Source organism: Suillus subaureus (assembly GCF_016647635.1).
Source record: "Suillus subaureus strain MN1 chromosome Unknown BJ212scaffold_3, whole genome shotgun sequence".
NCBI lineage: Eukaryota > Fungi > Basidiomycota > Agaricomycetes > Boletales > Suillaceae > Suillus > Suillus subaureus.
The window spans coordinates 21,146-33,692 of NW_024538559.1; the positions used below are offsets into that span (position 1 = coordinate 21,146).

Sequence of the window (12,547 nt, forward strand, 5' to 3'; positions counted from 1 at the left end):
AGCGCTCGTTCAGGATTCGGTCCTTCACTCTAGTCTAGATGATATCTACCAGTAACCAATCGCAAGTTGATTTTTCAGGTTTTGATACACTTTGACTTGGGAAGCATAGGTCTTTCGGCACTTTTTGAGTAAGTGTTGCACTTGGTTTCTACTCGATGTAAGTTCACTAAACACGTGGAACGAAAACGAGGGTCCATTCGTGGGGGATGCTCTTGGCTATCCTGATTCAAGTGCTGAACTATGCTACTAGGTATACGTGTTACTTTACACTCATGGATATCCTCCTAGTGAAATGCGGTACGTTGCCCTTATCAAATACATGTGTCGTTCTTGCCTGAAACTAGAAAAATGCCAGTCATCTACTTCAGCCGATTCCCAAAAGACCGAATGTGGACGAAATTTGTATGCAACGTGCCTATATTACTGCGCATTGAAGTCGTGCTGACCTGGAGAAGTGTCTGTGATCTTGCTGTTGGAAACGATCATCACAGTCTTTACGTTCTACGGTTTTTGGACTGGTGCTACCCAGCACGGATCTAATCTATCTTGGGTTGTCGCCGTCGAAATTAGTGGGTAGCAGTTAGTTCCTGACGTTCTTTGGTCATATATTGCCTTGGCGCCACTTACTGAACTTGGTGAGTGATACAAATTGTTCGGTAGAGGCGAAACATTGATTATGGTAGTCTCGTCACTAACCCACGGTTTCTTCTGCTGGAGAATTTGGGGTGTGAGGAAATCAATGATCGTTCCTGTATTGGTTATGATGGTGAGGCAATGAGTGTTAACCATTATTTGATGCTGACACAAAGTCTACTCACAACTTTTGTTGGTGCAATTTGCAATGGTGACTTACGGGGGCGTAGTGGTAAAGTTCCATCTGTCCCATGTGTTCGTCCTCCTGAAACAACTCCAGTATGGGTCAGTTCCTGGCATATATCATCGTCGACTACCCCATGCCATTTTATGTCCCAGCGAGTTGTCTTGCATGTGGCGTAGGCATATGGCTTCAACGCACATCAACTAGGTCTGGCTAGTCAGCAAGCTTGTGTGCGACTCGGTCATCGCCGTGTACATGATGCTCAGTGTAAGATACAACGACTTTCACTATGAATCATACTCATTCCAATTACAGCTCGTGCAATGCAATGAGAAATCGGGTTTCAAGCACGCAAAATAATTGTTCGCGAAGCTTATCAAATTAACCATCGAGACTGGGCTGGTAACCACGATAGCAAGGCTTCTTGGACCCTTACCAAGTGGCACCCCGACTAGGACCCCGAAAAATCCTCGTCAACAGCGCGCTTCACAGCGTCAACATCGCCTCTAGGCGACCCCGCCCTCAGCGGACAACAGAATCCTCGTTCCATTAATCTAGACCTTGACCCCAACTAACCTTCAACTAGCACAAAAAACCAAGGATGCCGGGGGGCCGAAGAAGCTCCAGCATGAGCGCGAGCTCAACACCTGCCTCACCCACCTCTTCACCCACCTACAGCCTCAACACTCGTAAAACCACGAGGTCAACGCTTCCCCAAGCCACTATTGAAGCAATGCCCAACACGGTAAAGAACACCAGTAGCGGAAAGAAATTTCTTGAATCGAAACTACTCAGCCTCATCAACGAACCTTGCACATTAACCCATCTAATCTCAATCCTTTTCCAGATCTCGCAGATGTCAAGCTCTACCCTGGCCTCAGTAACTGCTGCAATTCGGGCAGTGGCATTCATTATGAAGGATCACGAGGCGAACGAGATAGTGGAGAAAGTCGTGGACCAAGTTGCGGCAAAGGCAGCTGAACAGATCATGGACTCTCTCACCACCCGCCTAGTCAATCATGTCATCACTGCCATATCCCCCCAAGTCGCTCTCGTTCATACTGTGTCTCAATCCCTAACCACCTCGCTAGAACAAGCAACAAGACTACAGAATACGTTGAAAAGGGAATGAAATGAAGAGGAGGAAGGTGTTAAGACAGCAGTAGAGCGCATAGAGGAATCTGTGGACACGCTCTTCTCATATGTTGAAACATGTCAAGGCGCACTCAACTCACTCCCTCCCTCCCTCGAAGCCATGCAGGACAGAGTCAACAACATGTCCCAACAGCTTTCCTTGATGACCACCCAACAGTCCAACCCCATGCAGCCGACTTACAGCTCCATTGTTACCTCACACCTACCCCCAGCGATTGATCAAGCCCTGGGACAGGCAGCTGTCAGGGCTAGGGAAATACTGATTGACCCACTGCCAGGAGCAACACTCTTTCCTCCTGATACCTCCAAACTTGACATTGCAAACAAATTAAATGATGCTCTGGTGAAAGCTCGAGATGAATCCACCCCTCTAGGGAAGGTTAAAGCGATTACAATGCTTAGGAATGGGGGACTGGTAGTAGAGCTAGAGTCTGAATTGCTGGTGTCCTGGCTCAACAACCCAACAGGGAAGGCAGCATTAGAAAGCAACCTAGACTTAGCAGTATTGTTCTGTCGTCACACATACCCAATAGTATTAGAATACTTACCCATTCAACTACAGATAGAAAATGAGGTCTTCCTGAAGCAAGTTGAGCAAGAAAACAACCTCCCATTGAATGTCATAGCAAACATCAGATGGATCAAGCCCCCTACAAAACATTCTGTGGAACAAAGGAAGGCTTTTGCCCTAATGCAGATCACTGACATCCACATAGCAAACAACATCCTTCGTGACGGCATCTGCATTGCCAACAAATGTATCAGCATTCGCAAGGATAAGAAAGAACTCATACGCTGTGCCAAATGCCAGAAGTTCAACCACATTGCAAAAAACTGCATGGCCTCACAGGACACCTGTGGCACTTGTGCAAACAACCATAGGACAGCTGAATGCAACTCATACTGTATGACTTGTTGTGTCAATTGCTGAAGCCAGCAACACACCAGTTGGAACTGCACTTGCCCAGAATTCGCCAGATGCTGCAGGGAGATTGATGACAAGTATCCGGAAAATTGCATGCCCTATTTCCCTACTGAGAATGTATGGACTCAAGTAACTCGTCCTGCAAGGCCACCAAGATTGTCCGAATTGCCACATCCCCCCCCTCACCATATCAGGGAAAACCCACCTCAACACCTTCAGCAATCCACTATCAATTTTCAACAGTAGCAAGCCCACACTCAATCTCCCCAACCTCCTCAAGATAAATCCATTCATGACCTCATTACTCAAGGGTCCTCCCTTGATGGCGATAATGGCTTCGCTGACAGTCCCCCCTCCTCCCTGTCAAACCATGTCTGAACAACCCAATGGACCCAATGCAACACTACAGACCTGGCAGCAAAATCTTAATACCTCCATGACAGCCCAAGCCTCCCTCCTCAACAACATATCAGTAACTGACTGGGACGTTATGGTAATTCAAGAACCGTACATTAATTTCCTCTGTAATATGTGCGCTAACCACAAGTGGCACGTTCTATACCTAATGAACCATTACACCCATCCCCAGCAATGCACTTGCACAATCACACTCATTAACACCTCACTAGATTCCAACTCATGGAAACAGGTCTCATTCCCATCCTCTGATGTAGTAATAACCCAACTCTTGGGCCCTTACAGCCATTGTACTATCTTCAATATTTATAATGATGGAAACTTGCAAGACATGCTCATGGCACTCGATGACTATCTGGAACACAACATTGGAACTATTCAACCAACGGAGGATGACCACATGCTATGGATGGGGGACTTCAACAGACATCACCCACTCTGGGAAGAGGCCCGAAACTGACACCTGTTTAACTACACCACCTTGGGCCCACTAATTGACCTCATTGCTAACTTTAACATGATCCAGCTCCTCCCTTGCAGCATACCCACCCTACAATCGACCTCCACCAGCAACTGGACCAGACCCGACAATATCTTTGGAACTGAACAGTTAGTAGATGTGGTAATCTCTTGCAATACAAACCCAGGTCAATGTGGCCCTCGCATGGACCACATACCCATTCAACTTATCCTCGAGCTCAACACCGCATGATCTAAGGATGAACCCTGAAGAAACTGGAAAGAAACAGACTGGGAGGAGTTCAACGAGCATCTTAGTAACATCCTAATGCCTCACCCTCTGTGTCCTCTAGCCTCCGAAGAGGAATTTCAACAATTGGCCAAGCACATTACCCATGCCATCATCAGCACTATGGAGGTGAAAGTCCCCTACTCCAGACCATGTCTGCATTTGAAGTGCTGGTGGACCCATGAACTAACAAACTTCCATCATCAGGTCAATGACCTCAGCCACTTAGCATACCAACTACAAGGGCTGCCCACCCACCCTTGTCACAACAACCTGAAGAACCTCAAGAATCACTATGCAGAGTGCATTGAAGTGACGAAGAAGCAGCATTGGATAGTGTTACGGTAAACGGTCACCCCCCTATCATTTTCTCTTGTATCCATTGTATTACGTCATGACCGCACTTCACCGTGCCATCACTAGACTAACTCCGCTATCATACTCATGTATTACAGCACGACCGCCTCATGCCGTCGTTAGCTGACGTCACTTCTCTTATCTATGACTCGTCTCGATGACGTCATTTCTCTTATCTATGACTCGTCTCGATGACGTCATTTCTCTTATCCATGACTCATCTTGATGACGTGTACGTGCCGGCCCTAAAGTAGCTCTACCTATATAAGCAGGGTCTTATACTTAGTTAGACTTCACTTTAATCTACTAGGTTTTACCAAGAACATCCTTCGCTTGAGACCCCCAATCTTAAGTGTCTGATACCGATATTCAAACTAGAGACACTCTCTCTAGTTTGTCTTACAGAAGCCTTACATTTGTGAGGTTACGATTCGGCGCTAGACGTCACTCTTATCGAGTGTCTATCACCGTGCCTATCCTAGTCGAAACTACGGTCTACCGTAACAAAAGATTAAAGTCCCCCATCGACCCTCTCATCAAAGAGGTTATACAGAACCAAGAAGAACTCAGCGAGAGAACGAGAACGTTCCCCTGAACCAGAAACATCCCTTGACCAGAAACGCTCAGGATGTCCACCGTCGCCACCTCCCCAGAATTGAAAGCCGGAGCTCCGTCTACCTATGACGGGAGCCCTCAGCAGGCACTACGATGGTTGTATGCAATAAAGGCGTACTTCGCGCTTAATGCTACGATCTACAATACCGACGAGAAGAAGGTTATTACCGCTCTCGCGTATATGACAGAAGACAGTGCTATGGGGTGGGCACTCACCTTCTACACTGAAGTCGACAACTCCGCCGCCAAATCCTATGGAACCTTCGCGAACTTCGAAACTAAGTTCAAGGAAGCCTTCGTACCCGCCGACACCGTCGGTACCGCCATGAACAAACTTAGGACGTTGAAACAGACAGGCGATATCACATCTTACATCGCTAGCTTCAAGACCCTCGCTGCACAAGCAGGTGTCAAGCAAGACGCCGTCCTCATCACGTTCCTTAATGACGGCTTAAAGAAGGGGATCGTCAATTCCGTCTATCAGATGGAAACCATCCCTACGGATTTTGACAAATACATCGCCGCAGTTGTGAGACTTGATAGCAACTACCAGAGGGGTGTCGCGTTTAGGTCTAACCACCGAATTACCACCAAACCCTCCGGACACCGATACGTACCCAGACCCTCCATCGACCGACACGACCCAAACGCTATGGAGGTAGACCGACTCACTGAAGTCGAAAGAAGCGAACATATGAGGAAAGGGCTTTGCTTCACATGTCACCAGAAGGGACACATGACTAGAGCATGCCCACAGAAGAAGAAGATCCCTGTTCACAGAGAAGAGATGAGCGACAGCGAAGAAGAAGAGGAAGATACGACGATCCGACGCATCGCAGAGGATTTTTGATATGGAAGACGGGATCGACGTCCGTATCTTCCGATGTACCCATAAGACTTGTACAGAGCATAGGAATCAGAAAGGAACTTCGCGTTCCCATTTCCCTCATCTCCAAAACACGTCTGAAAACCGTCGAAACAACAGCAGTTGTTGACTCCGGCGCTGCCGGAACCTTTATCTCAGAAGAATTCGTTAAAACTCACAACATCCGAATGCATAGATTGTCAAAACCGTTTTGGGTTACGACCGCGGATGGAAGTTATGCAAAGGGGGGCGCTATCACTCGATACTGCGTCCTCATCGTCAAAATAGACAACCGATCGATGATCGGAAAGTTTAACATCACACGACTAGGTCGACGTGATCAGATTTTACTTGGGATCCCCTGGTTACGCGCCATGGACCCAGTAATCCGATGGAAAGCGGAAACGCTAGAACTCTCTCGAACGGAGAAGAGCGATCAGATCGAGGAAGAAGTTGATCAAGAACGAAAGAAGAACAGACTGCCTCCTCTCTTTCGTAAAACGGAAGAAACGAGAGAAGAACCTACCCCAAAGGTAGTGCTGCCGAAAACACCTCCTAGGGAAACAGTTGAACAGTGGCCACTACATGCCACAATAGAAGAGATCGCCGACGAAGAAGCAACCCCGCCAGTGTTGCCTAAATTAGACCCTATACCAGACGACGACGATGATTCCTTCGATACGAAGGAGGACGTATGGACGATGAACTACGCACCACCCGTGCGAGAAATCTCCACCTACCATCTAGAGGATGATGAATTTCTAGTCGAATACCCTGCCGACGACTCGGAACTTCGGGTAATCACCAATGTCTCGCTTGACACCCCTTTGACAAAAGACGGCACTAGCATCGCTGAACGACGACCCAAGATCACCCCCTTGGCACTGCCTGTTGAATATGCAAAGACAAGCAACAAAGCTCAGCAGTTTGCGTTAGCTGCCGGGCTCGAACAGAAGAAGAAGTCGTTCGAGGAACTCGTCCCCTCTTACCTTCATGACTTTGCCGATATCTTCGCAAAGGATGGTCTAAATCAATTACCACCAGAGCGACCTGGTATAGATCATCGGATAGAAACCAAACCAGGTTTCATTCCCAAGACGTCTAAAGTATACCCGCTATCCGAAAAGGAGCGGACGGCGGTCAAAGCATTCATTGATGAAAACGTTCAGAAAGGATTCATTTCCGAATCGAAATCACCGCAAGCTAGCGGTTTCTTTTTCGTAGGAAAAAAGGGTGGAGATCTCCGTCCTTGTCAGGACTATCGGTATATCAACGAATGGACCGTCAAGAACGCCTACCCACTCCCACTGCCACTCTCCCTGGTTGCTCGGTTACATGGTGCCAAGTATTTTACGAAGATGGACGTCCGGTCTGGATATAATAATATCCGCATTCTTCCAGAGGATCGATGGAAAGCTGCCTTCACTACAGAATACGGGCTTTTTGAGCCTAACGTCATGTTCTTCGGTCTTTGCAATTCCCCGGCCACCTTCCAGGCGTATATGAATAGAACGTTCCAGCAGGAAATCAACGAAGGATGGCTTGTTATATACATGGACGACATCCTTATATTCTCCAACGACCTCGTCTCCCATCGTGAACGCACCCGGCGTATCCTTGAACGAATTCGACAAGAGAAACTTTTCCTTAAACCGGAAAAATGCACGTTCGATGCAGGAGAAGTGGAGTACCTCGGAATGATTATTCGCCCTGGATGCGTAGCAATGGATAATGCTAAAACAAACGGTATTCGGGACTGGCCTGCCCCTACCTCGGTCAAAGAAGTTCGGTCTTTCCTGGGTTTTTGTAATTTCTACCGAAACTTCATTTCCCATTACTCCGACATCGCAAGACCATTGATTGACCTTACCAAGAAGGACGTTAAATTCTTGTGGACCGACCAATGCAAATCCGCATTCTCCGAACTGAAGGAATGTTTTTTGAAGCAACCAGTACTTCGCAACCCCGATCCCGCCAAACAGTTCGCAGTTGCGACTGATGCATCCCTAGTCGCCACCGGTGCAGTACTACTCCAGACCGATGACAACGGTGTCTACCATCCATGTGGATACTTGTCTCAAACGTTGAACCCCGCAGAACGGAACTACCAGATTTTTGATCGCGAGCTCCTCGCCGTTATTCGCGCATTGACCGAATGGCGTCATTACTTGGAAGGAAATCCCCATCCTGTCATTGTATTCACCGATCATAAGAACCTTTTATATTTTAGAACGGCCCAGAAGTTAACCCGCCGCCAGGCACGATGGCAGTTGATCCTGTCTTGTTATGACATTGAGCTGCACCACGTTGCGGGAACTAAGCTGGTCGCCCCCGACGCCCTATCCCGCCGTCCCGACCATGGATCAGATTCCGCTGATGATAATACCAATGAAACCCTCCTCCCCGACTCTATGTTTGTCCGACTTCTTGACGTCGAACTCATGACCACCCTAGTAAATCCTGACCCCTCTGATCTTGACCCCATCTTCACTGCCGCGTCCAATGCACTAGACGGCTTATCCCTTCCCCCTATGAAATCTGCCCTTGCAGATTGGAAAATCACCGATGATGTTCTCTATTACAAAGATCGCGCCTACGTCCGGCCTGCTGGTCGGCATCTTATTTTGGAACGTTGTCACGACCACCCCTCCGCCGGTCATCCTGGCCGTTTCAAAACCGAGGAATTAGTTAAACGAGATTTTTGGTGGCCCACCATGGGCACATACATTCGCAAATACGTAGAGGGTTGCGCCCTCTGCCAGCAGATGAAGGCCGATACGCATCCAACAAGTCCTCCCCTTGTTCCTATCCCTTCCGTTGCCGCTGCGCCCTTCACCCAGATCTCCGTTGATCTGATCACCGACCTCCCTCCCTGCTCTGGTTTTGATTCGGTCATGGTCGTGGTCGACCATGGGCTTATGAAGGGGGTAATTCTCATCCCATGTACTAAAACCATCACTTCCGAAGGGGTCGCCAGCAAATTTTTCAAATATGTCTATCGCCGATTTGGCTTACACGAGAAAGTCATCTCTGATTGCGGCCCGCAATTCATATCCAAGTTCTCCAAGGCCCTTGCCAAACTGCTGAAGTACGATATAGCGGCATCGACCGCCTACCATCCCCAGACCGACGGACAGACAGAACGGCTCAATCAGGAGCTAGAAACTTACCTTAGGATCTATTGTCGAAACAACCCTGAAAACTGGGTAGAGCAGCTTCCTATGGCGGAATTCGTCCATAACCATCGCAAACATGATTCTCGCAATGCGTCACCATTCTTCCTAATGATGGGATACGAACCACGAGCCCTTCCGCATGTCCTCCCCAGTTCCACAGTCCCAGCCGCAGAAGATAGACTCCGCACGCTCCAAAAGTCTAGAGAAGAAGCACTCTCTTGCCACAACCTTGCAATGCAACGTATGGCAGAAAGAACTCATGGGCAGAAGTATCACCCGTGGAAAGTTGGAGATAAGGTTTGGTTATCCGGGAAGAACCTAATCACGCAGTTACCATCACGAAAACTCGCCCCAAAACGATATGGTCCATTCCCAATCACCGCCGTCCTATCTCCCATCACGTTCACACTCCAGTTACCACCTCAGTGGAAAGTTCACCCCACGTTCCATGCTTCTGAACTATCGTCCTATCACGAAACAGAGATTCACGGACCGAACTTTCTTGACCCACCCCCTGACGTCATTGATAATGAAGAAGAGTACGAAGTTGATGCGATCTTATCGCACAAAGGGACGGGTAAACGAAGATGCTATCTCTTATCATGGAAGGGATATTCATCAGCCAGTAACGAGTGGGTTCCAGAACGAAATCTCGATAATGCCTCCGATGTCCTCAACGCCTATAAAAAGGCCCATGGATTATAGATCCCCCTCAGAATGTCCTCCATCGAACGACTACGTCTCTGTATCCTCCGCATCCAAGAAATCACCGCTGCTATGAACATCGCCGCCGAAAGAGAAGCACGCCCTGTAACCCTCCAAGAATATCAGAACGCCACCGCCGCCGACTTCGCACGGCACGCATTTTCCCCCGTACCTTCGCCACCAACCTCCGACTCCACCCTAACCCTCTCTGACGACTCGACCCTCACCGACTATTTTACAGTCATTGACCAAGTCGAAACCAGTGCCCTGTTCGAATCCGCTATTACCTCCCAGCAGTACACTATTGAGATTGACCGTCTCCTCGGAGAAAGAGGAGCAATCTCTAGTGGTCTCATAATCAGAATCATCAGAGACGCTAGCCTCATCGAACGCACTGCCGCCCTTCTTGATGATGAATGGCATCAAACTATCTTTCGCCACCTCCATATACGCATTCGCAACACCGCCATCCGCCTTCTCCCTGAAGATACCAGAGACGCTATCAGAGAAGCCATCCACATCGTCACTGAGCGAATTGCTCTTAACCCCGTTGCAAGACCACCGTCACCCCATATCATTCTTCCTGTACCCCAACCGACTCCCGCTGCCGAGGAGCATCCGGATAATAATATCCCTCCTATTGCCGTACTTGACGTACCGGTTTCTCCTTCTCCTGACCCAGTCGTACGCACCAAGAAGCGGTTCCCACTCAAACGTAGATCCTCCCGCCTCGCCGCCAAACGAGCCACATCCGTCTCCCCTACCAAACCACCGCTCAAAAGATCGCGATCACCATCACCTCCTAACCAATCCTCGTCGACAACAGTCACCGTTGTGAAAACGTCACCGGTAGATAACGTCGTATGTCGGAACTGCCGCATCGCTGGTCATCGGCACAAGAACTGCCCCGCGTACTATTGCAGAGTTTGCAAAGAATATGCGCCCGGTCATTTGTCAGTCTTTTGTAAAGATCTGAAAGGAGAAGCGGTTATTCCATTGGTATGGACTGACGTCGGTTTTTATGACGCACTTGCTCGTTGGGAGATTGAGCAGGACGCCATCGCTCACGCTGAGCATTTGGCACAACCCCTTACTGTCACAGAGGAACAAGACGACCTCCTTGACTCTAACTACGACGCCGACCCCATCTACTGGGCAAATCAGGATATGTGAAGTCGGTGACTTCATCGCTAAGAGAGGGGTAATGTTACGGTAAACGGTCACCCCCTATCATTTTCTCTTGTATCCATTGTATTACGTCATGACCGCACTTCACCGTGCCATCACTAGACTAACTCCGCTATCATACTCATGTATTACAGCACGACCGCCTCATGCCGTCGTTAGCTGACGTCACTTCTCTTATCTATGACTCGTCTCGATGACGTCATTTCTCTTATCTATGACTCGTCTCGATGACGTCATTTCTCTTATCCATGACTCATCTTGATGACGTGTACGTGCCGGCCCTAAAGTAGCTCTACCTATATAAGCAGGGTCTTATACTTAGTTAGACTTCACTTTAATCTACTAGGTTTTACCAAGAACATCCTTCGCTTGAGACCCCCAATCTTAAGTGTCTGATACCGATATTCAAACTAGAGACACTCTCTCTAGTTTGTCTTACAGAAGCCTTACATTTGTGAGGTTACGATTCGGCGCTAGACGTCACTCTTATCGAGTGTCTATCACCGTGCCTATCCTAGTCGAAACTACGGTCTACTGTAACAGATAGATTGGCTGGAAAACATCGAAGGTAATGACTTATGGACGGCTAACAAATATGTCTCTTCAGATCCCAAAGATGGTGGCAAGACTAGAATCCCAACACTGAAGACTAGAAACCCCGATGGCACAATCACAGAAGCCAATACCAACCACAACAAAAGCCTCTTAATAGCTAAGTCCTTCTTCCCGCCACCTCCGGCTGACAATCTTATACCCCCAGATGCAACATATCCTGACCCAGTAGAATCACACACTCCTTTTACCCCGGCCAAAATCACACACGCAATCATGAAGCTCAATGGTCTCAAAGCTCCTGGTCCAGACAGCATATGCAATATAGTCTACAAACAGTGCACCAAAGTCCTGACTCCCTATCTAACCCATCTCTTCAATGCAGCTTTCATGCACTGTGCATACTATGAACTGTGGCATCAATTCACCACAGTAGTCCTTTGTAAGCCTGGGAAACCCAACTATTTGATCCTGAAAGCATATCGCCCCATCGCCTTACTAAATACCATGGGTAAACTGCTGATGGCAGTAGTAGCAGAACAACTCACCTTCATACTGGAAAAGTTTCAACTTCTCCCTCACACACACTTCGGGGGCAGGCCAGGACGCTCCACTACTGACTCATTGCACTTACTAGAGGAAACAGTCAAGAACACATGGAGGACTAAGAAAGTCGCCTCAGCACTTTTCCTAGACATCAAGGGTGCATTTCCAAATGCCATCACCCAACGACTCCTTCACAACATGCACATGCATCAAATACCTAGGGACATAGTTGAATTCACGGAACGGGTACTTACCAATCAACAAACTCAGCTGAAATTCGACAGATTCACATCCGATTGGATTCCCATTGTCATATCCCATATGCCAGACATAGATCCCATCATATTCCCATGCTTTCCGGACCTGTTTCCGGACCCCATATCTGACTCATTCCTGGATCCCCTATCCTGTCCACCCTATGCACATTCTGTCCAGCAAGACATCCGGACTTTACCTCCTCTTGGATTCTGGACTACATCCA

General features: G+C 48.2%; 2 protein-coding genes across 2 annotated transcripts; both read left to right on the forward strand.

The window, feature by feature from the left end:
- Nucleotides 1–1,445: 1,445 nt before the first annotated feature.
- BJ212DRAFT_1475637 (uncharacterized protein) lies at nt 1,446–1,949 on the forward strand (the record flags this gene model as incomplete). Its single annotated transcript, XM_041339259.1, has 1 exon — nt 1,446–1,949. One exon carries the CDS (start codon nt 1,446–1,448, stop codon nt 1,947–1,949), a length of 504 nt encoding a protein of 167 aa, XP_041198050.1.
- Nucleotides 1,950–2,348: 399 nt separating this feature from the next.
- BJ212DRAFT_1245283 (uncharacterized protein) lies at nt 2,349–2,702 on the forward strand (the record flags this gene model as incomplete). The annotated part of the gene is made up of 1 exon (XM_041329646.1): nt 2,349–2,702. A coding segment is annotated over one exon (354 nt), but the record flags the coding sequence as incomplete, so codon positions are not given.
- Nucleotides 2,703–12,547: the final 9,845 nt, after the last annotated feature.